General features: G+C 39.0%; 1 protein-coding gene across 1 annotated transcript in view; it reads left to right on the top strand.

The window, feature by feature from the left end:
* LOC136858689 (A disintegrin and metalloproteinase with thrombospondin motifs 12) overlaps positions 1-17774 on the top strand; it is a 477582-nt gene that overhangs the window by 330942 nt on the left and 128866 nt on the right. The window contains exon 10 of the mRNA XM_068225727.1: positions 17502-17646. Coding sequence (XP_068081828.1) covers positions 17502-17646 — 145 coding nt within the window. The remainder of the gene's footprint in view (positions 1-17501; positions 17647-17774) is intronic.

The following is a 17774-nucleotide window of genomic DNA, read 5'->3' as shown; positions in this document are numbered from 1 at the left end:
GACTTGTTGCGGATGGGAGTGATCAGGAGGTGGTTATTGTGAGTCTCCTTGATGACGGCTATGTGTTTAGTTATGATTGGCTCTATGGCTTGAATGACGGTTTGGCGGGTGACAGGGATGGGTCCTGGGTTGGTAAGAGGAATGATGAGGAAGTTACACTTTGAGGCGATAGGGAATGGAGTGTCTTTGCTGGTGTAGTGATAAGGCTGCTCGAAGGAATGTTCTTCTTCGGTTTCTTCAGTTTCTCATTTTCTTCTTCTTCTTCTTGTTCTTCTTCTTCTTCTTGTATTTTGGTGTATGGGGAGACAGGGATATCATTGTTAGAGAGGAGATCTGACAATGTGAAACAGTCGGAGGGGTCATTGGGGAAGATGTATGCAAGGTTGTCGGGATCTTCTACTATCTTGTGGATAAGGTGAGTTACTGGTTGGAGGGTTGTGACAATTCTATGTCGGAGGTGACGTAGAGAAGATTGGGTTTTGGGGTTGGGTTATAAACAAGTATAAAGTTTTCGTCATGGAGGGGGCTGTGTTGACTGAAGGTGATTGTTAGAGGGAGGTTGAAATTTCAATATGGGCCCCAGCTACTCAGTCCACCAGGGTTATCCGTATTGCAGTGTGGGGGGGGGGGGTGGGAAGATGAGGGTGCTTGGTAGGGTACGGGAGCGCTAGAAAAGGTCAAACTCCGAGGAGGACCAGCGTCTGAAAAGGCGCACTCAGTGGGTACCAGTCGTGTCATGTGTAGATTTATCGGGTCGCGCCGAGACAAGACACGAGCAGATACGCACTGAGCGCTAGACAAATTTCTTTCTTCTTCCTTAGTCTCCGTAGTGTGCCCGCACAATGGCAGGCTGGCTGGCCTGGAGATGCTTGGCAGGTAGTCTATATAGTGCTGGCTCAAGGGCTGGCAGCGGGTACGCAGGATGCTTGAGGGTATCGTTCTCTATATGCGATTTTTATTTTACGGAGGAAAAATATCACACGAGAACACGTTTACGTATTTCTAAACAACTTTATTATCACTACGAAACTTATCCTAGTCTCGTCAAATTCTCCTTTTTAAACAAAAACACTCTTCCCACTTGTTTATTCCTGTCAGAAAACCTAAAAAACAATCACTCCTCTCAAAACAATCTACAAAGAAAATATACATGTTTCACATCAGAGACCTAATGGTGATGTTTTCGCCGCTATATCGGACGTCTGAGTGTCTGTTGCTATGTTACAAGTCTTCAGAGCAAATCTTTTCCACTGGACCTACTCATATACGTTCGGTGATAATATTTTTCTATTATACAAAATATGATTATTGAAGGTTTTATCATGATTAGGATAGCTGTCCTACGACAACGGGCGATGCTGGCGAGCTGGCGGTTGACAGGTAGCTAGCTCGGTGCCGCGTCTCTCCTTGATGTGTTCGCTATGAACGCTTGGCTGAGGGTATGAATGTACCAAATGGTGGTGATGGTGAATGGCTGCTTTCTAGTGAGAATTCTGAAACGTATGTGTCACAGCCAGGTAGTGGGGCTTGCCCACGCTGTTATGTAACTGGAGGTTCGTCCTGCATGTTTATGTTGTGCTCTGAATGTCTTAATCTATGTATGATAGGCAACCAAGAATTTCTGATTTTATACCATTCTTTTAAATTCATATTGTTCGGGTATTTCATGATTTCGATAGCCTTACGAATATTCCTTTCCAGATTCCAAGGGATAGCTGCTAGGATTTTGGTCTTGCCAAATTATATTCCGTGTCTTGTTTCGTAGGGATGCTTGGCTACAGCTGAAATATCTGTTTCTTTGTTCATGGTGGGACGGATGTGTTCTTTTAGGCGGGTAAAGATCAGACGTTTTGTTTCACCAACATAGTACGTTCCGCAGCTACGAGAGTTATGTTGCCTACCTACAGTTTCCGATATGGGAAGGCATATTCACTCAAGACCCCTCGAGGAAACCAGATATCAATTTTAAACGGAAATAGATGATTAATACTATCGTTTCACAAGACACAAGGAATGTGTTTGTTCCGACCTTAAGACTGTAAATAGCTGATTTATGTTATCATGTCCCAAGACCCAAAGAAGGCTGTCGCCAACTAATGTGATACTGTGTTTGTGCCAATTCTAAGATTGTAAATAGTTACTCATTGTTATCATGTTTCCAAGGGAAGCTGCCGCCAACTAATCGCTTGAGGCAACTTCCTCTTATTGACTGTTTATTTCTTATCGCCAGCGGCACTGCCGTCCAACATCCGCTCATGTGATATTTTGTCATACGAGGTTTGTCCGGAAAATATGTATAAATCCGTCGGGGTGACGTATCACGTATCGTGGAGGCGCCGCCAGGTGGCACTGCTGTTGTCGCCAATCTTCTCAACGCTCAGTTCGAGTCGGAGAGCTCTGCGTGTCAGTAGCAGTGTGCAGCTGCTTGTTGAAAGTTACCCGTTTTCACCTGCCGTCGGTATGGAGCTCTCTCTGATTGAGGAACAGCGCATCAACATCAAGTTTCTTGCCAAGCTAGGTAAGAAATGCTGTGAGCTTTTTGAGTGTTTGCAACAAGTTTTCGGAGACAATGCGCCCGCTCACACGTCGTTCGTTGTGCGTGAGTTTTTGGCCCGAAGCTCTATCACCGTGACAGACCACCCGCCTTATTCACCCGATTTAGCCCCTTGTGACTTCTTCCTGTTCCCGAAATGCAAAATGGTGCTTCGGGGGCGGCACTTGGGCGATGTGGAAGCCATCAAGGGAGAAACGACACGGCAACTGAACAGCATCACAACTGAAGACTTTAAACAATGTTATCAACATCGTCCTATTGCTGTGATTTTAATGTTATCAACAGTGGAAACGGCGTTGGCAGAAGTGCATCTTGTCTCAGGAAGAGTACATTGAAGGAGACCATGTTGTAATACCTGAATAATTGTCAAATAAAGTTATTATTCAACTTTTATACGTATTTTCCGGACAAACCTCGTACTTGTTGTTCTCCCATTAATGATAAGTAAAAGATATCATGCTATAAAAGAAGCTCCACAAATGTATCGGGGCTCACAACATTAGATTAAGTCTTAGTGTGTGGACCACCAGGTCATATCTGTCTTGAGAATAAAACATTGTCCAAACTTGTGACTTCTTTCTCTACCAGTCATTACTGCGCACCGACGGTCGAACTTGTGACCGTGTAGTAATCCAAACTACAAAAACTTTACTGGGGGCCCGTCCGATATAGACAAGCCGTCTATCCTAGCCAGATCGACTACAGAGTAGATTGGAGGTGAGCGACAACTTCTACAAGGAGCTATCGGCTGAGACCACACTAGTTGGACTTGCTGCTGCCCGCCTGCCGATCCTCTAGCTGCCTATCCGTCCAAACCGCCGCAACTGACAATCAGAGGGGAAACCACCCAACTATCCACTGCAGACCGAGGATGCTGAAATTGCTGTTCATCTTTTCAAATCTGTAAGTGAATATCAACAAGTTTTACAATGTGCTATTTCTAAATACGTGCCAACGGTAAACTGCCGCCTTCACATTTTATAAATATTATTCTGTGAACCCAAGTTCAGAATAGCCTGGTTCATTTTTAAGTTCATTTTAAAATTAAATTAAATTCAATTAAGTAATAAGAATAATACAATTATTCAATCGAATGTGAATTTAACGTTACTAATCACTGAATAAGCATATTTTCCCTTCAATTAGATTGCGAATTAGTGGCATCGAATAGATGCGTCGCTTTTCAATATCAAATTGAATTAATACTTAACTAACCACTAAATATGCATATTTTCTCTTCAGTTAGATGGAGAATTAGTGGGATCGAATAGATGCGTCGTTTTTTAAATATCATATTGAATTAAACTTTACTATAAAGAATAAATAAGCATGTTTCCTTTCAATTGAAATGAGAATTAGTGAGATCGAATAGATGCGTTGCTTTTTCAAATATCAATTGAATTCAACCCCAGTAACATAATAAATAAGCATATTTTCCTTTCAATTGAACGTGAACTACTAAGATCGAATAGATTCGTTACTTTTCAAAGTCAATCGAATTAAACCAATGAATTACTAACTTGTTAGTGTATTTTTAACTGAATGTGAATTAGTAGGATCGAACAGATACGTTACTTTTCACCATCAGTTACATTAGGTAATTAATTAAATTATTGTATTTATGGCAAAACAACATTTTTTTAGAAATGGAAGGAGAATTACTCTCTAAATTTGAATATGCCCACATACAATTTTTGCCAGAATTTGATGGCAAATCTTCTTGTAGCTTAGATTATTTTATTGCTAGGTGCGACTCATTTCTGAATAATTTCAGAAGAGTAGCAACAGTCCCTCATGCGGACTTAATTAACGATTTCCTATTCATTGTGGTGAAATCAAAACTAAAAAGAGAAGCGCGAAGTATACTAGACTTAGACGCTAACACTAACTATGGCAGATTCAAGGATAAGCTTGTCACAAAATACGGAGATGATAGAAACAAGCGACTTACGCTCCAAGAAATTTCTGTTTCCCAAAGCATAATGAATCTTATACCAACTACCACGAGCGTTTAGAAGCGTTAATTCTCAGATATAAGAGCCTTTGTAAGCTCATTTACAGAGATCAGGTTCTAGACTTAAAATTGAGAGAAATAGAAGAATTAGGTCCGAGCACATTTAAACCCGGAATATTAGAACCATACAGAGCATACTTACGTTACGCTCATGTCCCAGATTTAAGTCATGCACTTAGAATTTGCAGATCTTACGATAATGATAAAGTATATGAGAGCAATACGGATCAATTAAGAGGAGGACATAAGCAATTTTTCCACAAACCTATTCCTAAACACTTGCCTAACAACTTCAATAACACGAACCACAATCCATTCACACCTCAGAGTTTCTTACCGAGGTCAGTTCCACAATTCACGCATAATGCGCATAACCCTCTACCATAGAACACACAAAATCAACCCAACAATAAGAATAGATAAGGATGGTCCAATACACAACCACAAAATTCACAACAAAGAAACACAATACCCATGAGACCACCACAGCCGACAAATCGCCCTTACCTACTCCGAATAATATCGGGAGACGTTTCGCTCCGTCAGATCGAAACCTTCCAAGACAGATGTCAGGTGTCTCAACAATCAGAGGTAACTTAAATTCTCACGCGGAATTAACAGAGAACCTTATCAGCACACAGAATTCGAAAACTGTCAGCCTGAAATCCCATATGCCGAAGAATTGGAACAAGATTTCCAATACTGCTACGACTCGTATTTAGAGCCAGTAGAACAATTCAAATCAGAGACTGAAACACAGAATCAGGGTTTTCGCTTGGTCCAGCCGTCACGATCGAAGACGTAAACAATATCTATAATGCACCTCAACTACCATTCATTAGTCTGTACGGAATCAAAATATTAGTTGATGGTGGAGCGTGTAATTCTATAATGAATCCAAACGTAGCATACACATGCTTTGTTGATCATTTATTTAAAGAACCATTTTGTATTCAGTCAGTTGATGCCCAAACAGTAGGCAATGATAATGTAAGATTTCCAATGTTTTCTGAATACAATATTGACTTTCCTGTGAAATTTAGAGTAATGAAATGGCATAAATATTTCGATGCTTTAATTGGTACCGCAGATTTCGCCAGACTAGGCGCAAAGATAGACTATAGCACTAAAAATTTACTCTATCAGGACAAGAAATACCACTCCATTTACACTCGCTTACCAAGCAGAAACTCACACAGCCTGCAGAAGACCCGCACTTCATCTCAGTTCCAGTTAATATCAAGCAGGGAGATGTATATATTCCCCAGTTTGAGCATGATGGATTTCACTTTCCTGACGCAGTCCTGAATGCGAAGGATTATCAAGTACTTTACCCAAGTAAAACACACGTAAAGCTGAGTTTCAAAGAGCCTATATTGGTCGAACCAATTGAAAACATGGACATTCAACCACTAGAAATCAATTCCATAACAGATAGAGACTTAAAGGAATACCTCATAACACAACACATAAATGATCTAGAAAGAGACGCTATTCACAGTCTTTGTTCAGAATAATCTGATATATTTTATTGCAATTTATCGTTTACCAATGTAGCAAAACATTACATACGGACTAATGACGAAGAACCAGTATACCAAAGAAACTATCGATATTCATCCCATTTGAAGGAAATAATTCACAAGGATGTTGCCTTTTTTTGGGTCACGTTGTGACATAAACTGGAATTAAACCGAATACAGACAATATTAAAGCAGTCAAAGAATATCCCATCCCAAAAACCACAAAAGAGATTAAGCAATTTCTCGGATTGGCCGGTTTATATAGGAGATTTATTCAGAACTTTGCGAAAATTGCACAACCAATCACACGCTTTTTAATGAAGGGAGCCAAGATTGATAAAGAGAACTCTGAATATAAAAATGCATTTGAAACACTCAAGACACTTCTAATAAACGCCCCTGTCATAAGCTACCCAGCTTTAACGAATCTTTCACTCTGACAACTTATAGTTCAGACTTCGCAATTGGAAGTGTTCTCTCACAAAAGGGGCATCCTGTTGCTTACTATTCACGGACACTAAAGCCAACCGAACGAAAATATTCAACTACCGAAAGAGAACTACTCGCCATAGTAGATAGTTGCAAACATATCAAGCCCTACTTATATCCAAGTAGAAATTGATCACAGACCCTACAGTGGCTCTTCACTTTCAAAGACCCGAGTTCGAGACTGTATCGCTGGAAAATTAAACTAGAAGTATTTTATTTCGATATCAATTATGTGAAAGGAAAAACAAACTATGTCGCGGATGCCTTGTCTCGCATTGAGATAAACGCAAACGAAGAAACGGACTCTAACGTAGCCATAGCTGAGAATGACGGATATCAGGACGACATTGATAACCAAACTATCCACTCTAACCAGGAAGGCCCCATTTTCATTTTAAAGATTCTGAAAGGAATTTAAATCAAACCGCAATCAAATTATTGTAAAATTTGGAAACACTCCCAAATTAATTAAACAGATACTATTCAGAAAAAACACACGACACTTCATGATAGTCACAAAAACAAACCTTTACCAAGACTTGAAAGATCTCCTACTAAAGGTAATAATAACTTCAAACAAATATGCTGTTTTCTTTGACGACACAACCTTAGAAATTCCCTTCATTAGAACTTGCCAGAAACTGTTCACTTCTGAACTCAGAGCATCAAAACTATTGGATGATGTCGAAAACTCCGAAAGACAAAAGCATTTAATCTTGCAGTACCATTCAATTAATCATAATAGAACATCAGAGACCATAGAACACTTGCAAACCAAGTACTATTGGCCTCACTTAAGAGAAGAAGTTCGAAACTTGTTTAATCAGTGCAATCTATGTCAGCGAAATAAGTATGAAAGACATCCCAACCGGGTTGAGAACCAAGGTCCGATAACAGCAGCCCACCCTTTCGCTCAGGTCCACACAGATACATTTCATTTTGAGCAAATGCGGATTTTGGCAATACTAGATGTATTCTCCAAATACGGACAAGACTACATATTGTCAGATGGCACAGCCGTTGCCGTATTAAATAAGCCACAACTTTACGTCTCACACCATGGCCTACCCAAAAAGATCACACACGATCAAGGCGGAGAATTTGAAAACAACATTATGAAAGAATATTGTAAAGCCTCAAACATCAAGTATCACGTAACCACTCCACTGAACTCTTCATCTAACTCTCCCGTAGAGAGGTTCAATTCTACACTGCACGAAAAACTACGCAGCTCAAGAGACAATGACAAGTTCTCTCCTATACTCCAGCTCTTAGTCAATATCATCATAAATTACAACTCTACAGTACACTCGACTACCAAAAAAAACACCTTTTAATATAATCTATGGACCCTACTATGACGTATTAGATCACGTTTTCTCTCCCACGCCAAAAATTAATGAATACATTCAGAGACAAAGTGACCAATTTCGAATCCTAAATGGAAAGAATCCTAGACCAAACAATCCCACTTTTAAACACTCCTACAAGATCGTAGAAACTGTTTACGTAGCAAATCCATTGACCAGAAATAAAAAGTCAAAGAATTTGTAGAGTGAAGGTATCATAAGGAAAATAGAAGATAATAAAGTACACTGTACAATGAAAATTGGCAAAGTGCATGTCAGAAATTTTAGAGACATAAAACCTGAGAAGAAAATCTATTCTCTTCCAGATTCCGCTCAGGATATGGTTCGATTAACATCAGAAAAAAACCAGGGATTCTACGCAGATTCACTTGAACCTGCGGTAATAATCAACAACTATCACAAATTCATGTATCATTTCAACCTAACTAATTTATGCCAATCTTACATCAATACTCAAAATTCAGTTTCATCTCTTATAACGTATTCTAATAATACTTTCTCATATCTATCTCAAGAACTAATTAACACACTAAAAGATTCGCAGGATGAGATAAATAAACTTCTACCTATAAAACACAGAAGTAAACGTGGACTCATTAACTGCCTAGGTAAGGTAATTAAATTTATTTCAGGTAACTTAAATCAAGATGATTTAGACAATTTTCAAAACAAATTAAATCACTAAGACAAGGCAATATTAAAGAAATGCAACACGTTAATAGCCTTGTATCCTTTGGTAACTCTAGTGCTAATAAATTTTATAAAGAAATGAACCATGTCATCCTCAATCTGGGTATAATTAAAGATAAGTTAGAGAAGGCAGATTTCAAAATAAGCACATTGGAACATCATCATTCCGTGTTAATTAGTGTGAACAAATTAAGAAGAATCATCAAGACTATGGAAGACACCATCAGCCTTTCCTTCAATGACATAACCAATGTAGAACTGTTTTCTCAAGAAGCTGTACGAAATATTGTAAAACATTTGTATTCATCCTTCAAAATCCCTAATACATGCTGATCCTTACCACCTGTATGAAAATTTAAAATTCACCAAAACCCAAACAATAATGTTGGATACAGAGTTAATTGCAATCCTTTCTGTACCTATTACGGATGAAAATAATGATCAGTTGTATCAGATTTACCCTGTACCTACTATTGACAATATTGTACTTATTCCCTCTGAAAAAATATTATTTACAGGGACCAACATCAAAATGGTCCACCATACCGTGTATTAAAGGAACACAAACTTATGTGTGTATCCATTATACAATAAGAGTAACACCTTGTAATTTAACTAAAACTACTGGATGTGAATTTGCTAGTGTTAAAAAGAATGTACAAATATTTCAAGCGCTAAATAATGAGCGCCTCCTTTTCTTTAGTGCTAAAGAAGAGACACTGTTACAAACGTGTGCTAGTAACCAAAAATCTGTACGAGTTACAGGACCAAATGTTGTGTATTCAAATGACTCATGTTCAATTTCCACTATGGGAATTACTTTAGAACCAAAACCAACGAATTACTTTAAGCAATTTCCTCTTTTGTATGTACAAAAAGAAGTCTATATAAAACATGAAGTAAACATATATTCGCATCTCGATGCAAATGAACTAAAACTAGATTGAAAGCCAATTACTCCAAAATATGATGATGTAAAGGAATTTACTCCAATTAATGGAATAATTATTTGTATTATACTGGGTATTATAATATTAGTATGTAGAAAAAGATTGCATCAAATATGTGAAAAATTGTATGTAAAAAGTAAAACAGGAAAGTTACAAGTTACTGAGGACAGTAACGATAATCTAAGTGGGGAGTAGTTATGTTCCCTGCCTGCAGTTTCCGAGACGGGAAGTCATATTCACCCAAGACCCCTCGAGGAAACCAGATATCAATTTTAAACGGAAATAGATGATTAATACTATAGTGTCACAAAACACTAGGAATGTGTTTGTTCTGACCTAAGACTGTAAATAGCTGATTTATGTTATCATGTCCCAAGACCCAAAGAAGGCTGTCGCTAACGAATGTGATAATGTGTTTGTCCCAATTCTAAGATTGTACATAGTTACTCATTGTTATCATGTTTGCAAAGGAAGCTGCCACCAACTAATCGCTGGTGGCAACTTCTTCTTATTGACTGTTTATCTCTTATCGCCAGCGATACTGCTGACCAACATCCGCTCATGTGATATTTTGTCATACTTGTTGTTTCCGATTAATGATAAGTAAAATATATCATGGTATAAAAGCAAGCTCCACAAATGTATCGGGGCTCACAACATTAGATTAGTAGAATAAAACATTGTCAAAACTTGTAACTTCTTTCTCTACCAGTCAGTACTGCGCACCGACCGTCGAACTTATGACCGTGTAGTAATCCAAACTACAGAAACTTAACTCGAGTACACTCAATGTGGTATACTGCAGGAGCATGTAGTTCTACTGTGTCTTTTACTGGTGGTAGATAACGAGCTAAATTCGGGTGTGGTTTATAGATGGTATTGATGTCGTATTTATCCAGTAGCTTGCCGATCCTGTCTGTAGTGTTTCTAATGTATGGAAGTATCGCTCTTTTCGGGCGGATCAGTTCTTCTTCGTTGTTGTTTTCTTCCACGGCGGGCTTTTCTTTGTTTTCTTCTGATTTTCTAAAGACTTTTCGCATGTTATTGAGTGAGTAGCCATTTCTCCTGAGGGTTCACGTGAGGCGTTCTTTTTGTTCTTCAAGGTGTTCTGCGTTTGATATCGCTATGGCCCTGTTCACCAGTGATGTTAGGACAGCCTGCTTTTGTGATGGGTGATGATGAGACGAGGCATGTAGGTACCTGTCAAGAGTGGGTGGATTTCCTGTATAATGCGTGACACAGAGTCCCATTGACGTTGCGTCTTACTAGGACATCCAAGAACGGTTCCGTTTACTTCTATTTCCATGCCGAACTGAATATTTACGTGAGTAGAGTTGAGGTGGTTGAGAAATAGCTGCGGGTTATTGCTCCCGTGAGGCCAGATCACTAACGTATCATCCATATAACGGAGTGTACATTTCGGTTTCAGGGTAGATGTGGATAAGGCTTTCTGTTCGAAGTGTTCCATATACATGTTTGCTATTATTGGAGAGAGTGGCGACCCCATCGCGGCCACTTCTGTCTGTCCGTAGAAATCCACGTTGAAGAATGAAAAGGTGGCGTTAAGGCACCCTTTAGTTATTGTTGACAGGTTTTCTGGAAGTTTCTGGTCTAATAGCGGAGATACTTATTTAAGCGGTACTTTGATGAAAAGGAACTTGACGTCAAAACTTACGAATAAGTCCGTACTTTCGATTGATTGGCCCTTAAGAAGCTGGATGAAATGTCGGGAGTTCTTCACATAGGTTTCAATCAATCAATCAGTCAATACTGATCTGCATTTAGGGCAGTCGCCCAGGTGCTAGACTCCCTATCTGTTGTTTTCCTAGCCTTTTAGAAAATTATTTCGAGGAAATTGGAAATTTATTGAACATCTCTATTGGTAAGTTATTCCAATCCCTAACTCCCCTTCCTATAAATGAATATTTGCCCCAGTTTGTCCTCTTGAATTCCAACTTTAACTTCATATGGTGATCTTCCCTTTTTTTTATAAACGCCACTCAAACTTATTCGTCTACTAATGTCATTCCATACCGTCTCTCCGCTGACAGCTCGGAACATACCACTTACTCGAGCAGCTCGTATTCTTTCTCCCAATTCTTTCCAGCCCAACTTTGCAACATCTTTAACGCTACTCTTTTGTCGAAAATCACCCAGAACAAATCGAGCTGCTTTTCTTTGGATTTTTCTAGTTCATGAATCAGGAAATCCGGGTGAGGGTCCCATACATTGGAACCATACTCTAGTTGGGGTCTTACAAGAGATTTATATGCCCTCTCCTTTACATCCTTACTACAACCCCTAAACACCCTCATAACCATGTGCAGAGATCTGCACCCTTTATTTACAATCCCATTTATGTGATTACCCCAATGGGGATCTTTCCTTATATTAACACCTAGATACTTAACAATAATCCCCAAAAGGAACTTTAACCCCCTCAACGCAGTACTTAAAACTGACGGGACTTTTCATATTTGTGAAACCCACAACCTGACTTTCAACCCCGTTTATTATCATACCATTGCCTGCTGTCCATGTCACAACATTATCAAGGTCATTTTGCAGTTGCTCACAATCTTGTAAAAGAGTAACATTATCCGCAAAAAGCCTTACCTGTGATTCCACTTGTTTACTCATATCATTTATATATATAAGACAACATAAATGTCCAATAATACTGCTTTGAGGAATTCCCCTCTTAATTATTACAGGGTCAGATAAAGCTTCGCCTACTCTAATTCTCTGAGATCTATTTTCTAGAAATATAGCAATCTATTCAATCACTCTTTATTCTAGTCCAATTGCACTCATTTTTGCCAGTAGTCTCCCATGATCCACCCTATCAAATGCTTTAGACAGGTCAATCGCGATACAGTCCATTTGACCTCCTGAATCCAAGATATCTGCCATATCTTGCTGGAATCTTACAAGTTAAGCTTCAGTGGAATAACCTTTCCTAAAACCGAACTGCCTTCTATCGAACCAGTTATTAATTTCACAAACATGTCTAATAAAATCAGAAAGAATGCTTTTCCAAAGCTTACATACAATGCATGTCAAACTTACTGGCCTGTAATTTTCAGATTCATGTCTTCATGTCACCCTTTGCTTCGGCTACTACAGCAACTCTCCATTCATCTGGTATAGCTCCTTCGACCAAACAATAATCAAATAAGTACTTCAGATATGGTACTATATTCCAGCCCATTGTCTTTAGTATATCCCCAGAAATCTTATCAATTCCAGCCGCTTTTCTAGTTTGCAACGTTTGTATCTTATTGTAAATATCATTGTTATCATATGTAAATTTTAATACTTCTTTAGCATTAGTCTCCTCCTCTATTTGGACATTATCCTTGTAACCAACAATCTTTACATACTGCTGACTGAATACTTATGCCTTTTGAAAATCCTCACATACACACTCCCCTTGTTCATTAATTATTCCTGGAATGTCCTTCTTGGAACCTGTTACTGCCTTAAAATACCTATACATACCCTTCCATTGTTATCTAAAATTTGTATGAATGCCAATTATGCTTGCTATCATGTTATCCTTAGTTGCCTTCTTTGCTAGATTCAATTTCCTAGTAAGTTCCTTCAATTTCCCCTTACTTCCACAGCCATTTCTAACTATTTCTTTCCAGTCTGCACCTCCTTCCTAGCCTCTTAATTTCTCTATTATAATAAGGTGGGCCTTTACCATTCCTTACCACCTTTTAAGGTACAAACCTGTTTTCACATTCCTCAACAATTTCTTTAAACCTATCCCAGAGTCTGTTAACATTTTCATTTACCGTTTTCCACCGATCATAGTTACTTTTTAGAAACTGCCTCGTGCCTGCTTTATCAGATATATGGTACTGCCTAATAGTCCCACCTACTTTAAAGATCTTTTTTCTATCACATTTATTTTTAACTATGACAAAAACAGCTTCATGATCACTAATACCATCTATTACTTCAGTTTCTCTATAGAGCTCATCTGGTTTTACCAGCACCCCATCCAGGATATTTTTCCGTCTCGTTGGTTCCATCACTTTTTTAATTAGCTGTCCTTCCCATATTATCTTATTTGTCATTTGTTCGTCATGCTTCCTGTCGTTCGCAAATCCTCCCCAATTGACATTTGGTAAATTCAGATCTTCCGCTACAATGATATTCCTTTCATTGTCGCTTCCCACATAGCTGATCATCTTATCAAATAATTCTGAATCCGTGTCAGCGCTACCCTTTCCTTTTCGTTTCAGTGTGTCCTGTCCTGTATGTGGCTTAAGTAGTCCTGCTAGGTAACGGGCGATATCGTGCGTCGGAGATCCTATAGCACTCACGATAAGTCGCAGTGGTATGCCTCCTTTATGGATTTTTGGGAGCCCATACAATTTAGGAGGTATCACGTCTGAGGAAATCTGTTTCTTACGTATTTAGACTGGAATACTGGAATTTTCACTAGCTTGTTTGTTCTTAATGCGGTTGGTAGGGGTTCTTATTTTCCTGTATGTGAATCGTTGAGTAATTGTTCTATTTTCAGTTTGTAGTCGTCGCGTGTGATTGTCACCGTAGCGTTGCCTTTATTTGCGGGTAGGATTATTGTTTTCGTATCTTGACGTAGTGTTTTTAGGGTATGGATTTCTTCCTTGGTCAAATTGGATGGCGCCGGCTTTGCAGTTTTCTGTAGACTTGATATATCCTGTCTGATCTCTTCTGCAGATTCGGTAGGGAGGTGTCGGATTGCAATTTGAACTTTGCTAATCATTTCTTCTACCGGTATCCTATTAGGAGATACTGCGTAGTTGAGTCCTCTTTTTCTAGGCCAAAGTAATAGGTTCGCTGAGTGGCTTATCTGTGAGATTATCTGTTACATTCCTCTGCAGTGAATCTTAAACTTAAACTGATAATCCATTAAGGTGATAATCTTAACTGGATTCGAATTAATTTCTGCACATAATAGTATATAATTGTTTCTAAATATTCTTCAGTGACTTTGTTATTTTATGAGACTCACTGTGGTAAGAGTGACTAATTATTATATATTTCATCGTCATTAGCAGTGTCGTGCACATAAACTTTTTAATAGCTGTTTTATATGCGTCAAGTGCTACAGTATTATTTTTACGTTGTGGCAAGTAGCCACAGACAGTGTATAGCAAGTGAACTGTATTTAGTTCCATCGTTCGTTCTTCAGTGGTAAATAACCATAAAATGGGTTCCGTCATTATTTTATTCTCTATCGTAATATTTTCGAATCTTAAATCAATGCGATCCGCATTTTCAACTTTAACGTTTTGAAGTTACATTCATTAATTTCTATCTGAAAGTGCCAAGTGAAGTTTATTGGCATATTCCAAACAACGTGTTTGCTGTCTATGTAAATGCTTTTTGGTGACAAGTGATTGTGAACATGTCGGGGGTTGTACGACTGTGGACGCTCGTATAAAGCTAATCCGCGAGTGATTACCCCGCATCATGATCGCCGTAGACCTCCGATAAATTTGAGACCTTAAGGTATGAGGTACGGGTTCGATTCCATAGTGGCGAGTGGACTTGCGAGCACGAGTCCAATTCCATGGTGACGAGAGGATCCTGTAGTACGAGTTGCCTGGAGAACCGTTCCAGAAGACGCTTCGGGAGATGGTGGTTCAGTGTACCAAAATGATATGAATTCCAAACTTGCCAAAATTTTGAATAAACCAAGAGTTCGAAGTACATTTTCACTTATTGTAGATAGAACCTATCCTCCTGTGCCAAGCCGTAGCTGCTTTTGCATAGGAACCGCCTTGAGAACTTTAATCCATGCTTTTTTCAAGTAACAAGTTAGTATGGACTATCTTGTACTGGTACAATATGTAGGATTGAATCGGCGGTGGGGCAAGTGTAGGTGGCAGAAATGAGAAGCCTGACAGTTCATCGAGCATACACCTGAGAGAAGACCAGACCGTATATGATGGATTGCCTCCCCCATTCGTTACCTCCCTAATCACGCAATTAGAATGGTGAAATCTACTTTCTCTGTTTAGCAGAACGCAAGCGCGCTGAATCTGCCATAGAAGAAGGGCAAGTTTAAACTTTAAACACTCCCTGACAAACCGAACTGTTCGAAAATGCATGAGATTTTTTGTAGAAACATGAATTCTAAGTAAACTTGGTGGGCTCTATTCTTTAATCGTATCAACTCTAATGAATTTCAGGAAAACTTAGCTTTATTTACGTGTTTTACGTATTTGATCATGCGACTGAGAGTGATTGCACGCCCAACACGCCTCAGCAAATTTGTAGGTGAAATTGCATGCACATATTAAATACGCTCCAGGATCTTGTGAAGGTCAAGTTTTTAGTAATGAATATAAACATCAATTTAACATAAGCCACGATATGTACTTCCGAATGTTAAACTAATGCTACTTTAGAGAAGTAATGAATGAAGGTACAATAACAACTACCTTAGAGAAGTAATGAATTAAGGTACAATAAAAACTACCTTTGAGAAGTAATGAATTAAGGTTCAATAACAACTACCTTTGAGAAGTAATGAATTAAGGTACAATAAAAACTACCTTTGAGAAGTAATGAATGAAGGTACAATAAAAACTATTACGGTACTAAAATGTTTTCATTCCTCCCCTAAAGGGGGAGGCGGGCCCCTTAGACAATGATGCCGTGTCTCAGGCCAGGATATTTGTATCGGAGAAGATGTGAGGAGAATGTGAGAGGCTTGGCGGCCGTAACCTATGCTAGGAACTGTCCCGGCATTCGCGTTAGTGCAGGATAATGGAAAACTACGTAAAACCATTTTCGCGACAGCCGACGGTGTGAACCAACCCCTCTCCGTCTCCCGAATACAGAGGCGTAGAGCCACGGTAGATGCGTGGCCATTCCTCCTCGCTGGTTGGTTGGTCGGTCAGAGTGCAGAGCTGTCGTACCACCGACCAGCCGTGGCCGCTTGTGGGCCGAGACCTACTCTGCATCCGCTCACCTCGATCAAAAGAAAATATGTTGGAGAACAGAAGAAGCAAGCGATCTTTACCAAAGACCCAAAGGTATGGCATGGAAAGGAGACATATCCACATTATTTCAAGGAAACCTTTCACAAAGCTTAATTTCCACCGGTACTAACCTACACGGCCGAGAATTTAAGAGGCTGTGAGGATTATTCAGGTATGAATGCTCGACTGAAGCTGTATTAGAACGTCAGAAAAACCATAGAATCAACGATAACAATAATATTTTTAGTAGTATATCATCTCCTGTGAATTATTTTTACTGTATACTTGTATGCTGAGTCGTCAGTCAGAAGGTTGGATGAAACCCCAACAGTTCTACCATCGGTTGTCGTAGGCATTAAAGAGGCATACTCGTGTAATTAAGTGCAATGTAGTTTCCCGTTGCTTTCCTCACTGAGCAACTATTTCACATTAGACTACCAAGTCGACTAAAATCCACATACCAACTAATCCCACGGACAACACTTTTACACTATTTATTACTGTGTCTGGCTGCTTGAGGAATGCTCATACCTCATTCACTCCCCACATTGTCAAAGCCAAGGAAAAGACTGACAGTGAGACAAGTCGGTAAAAGTAACAAATTTATTCCAGTCTATAGCATACCCGAATACAGAGTGTACTGTCCAACTAAGTCTAACCATAAATGGATCTGGATCTGTATCTAATGTTGCTTTATAATATTCCTAAAACATAAAACTTATTTCGTACTGGGACACATGAGCAAAACCCCCACATGAATTCGGAAAGGAAATGTCTCTTACAAGTAATGCACCAAATTTAGGAAACTTTTACTGCAAATAATTCACTGAATTTATGTTTAGTTCGATCTGTGAATGCTGCAAATATTTCACCGAATTTTTGTCTAATTCGATCTTTGTCTAAAACTTTAACATGCCATTTCTAGCACCGGCCTAGGAGACTGTTTGTTGAATGAACCAGTGGAATCGAACATTAAGATACCGGATATGCCACCAGGAGCCTTGTACGATGCGAAGTTCCAGTGTGAAGAAAGATTCGGGAAACATACTGAAGTTTGCCCGGTCACTGGCGTAAGTATGATTTAAGAAAAGTCACGCATATCTAATGATTAACAATGATATACTGAATGATAATTAGAATAGATTAGATGGAATACTTAAAGTAAAAAAAGTACAAAGTGCCAAATTCACTCTGTTTT

The sequence above is a fragment of the Anabrus simplex genome, chromosome 1, assembly GCF_040414725.1.
Source record: "Anabrus simplex isolate iqAnaSimp1 chromosome 1, ASM4041472v1, whole genome shotgun sequence".
Classification (NCBI taxonomy): domain Eukaryota; kingdom Metazoa; phylum Arthropoda; class Insecta; order Orthoptera; family Tettigoniidae; genus Anabrus; species Anabrus simplex.
Note: the sequence above shows the minus strand (reverse complement) of the source record. Positions and strands in the feature narration are given on the sequence as shown.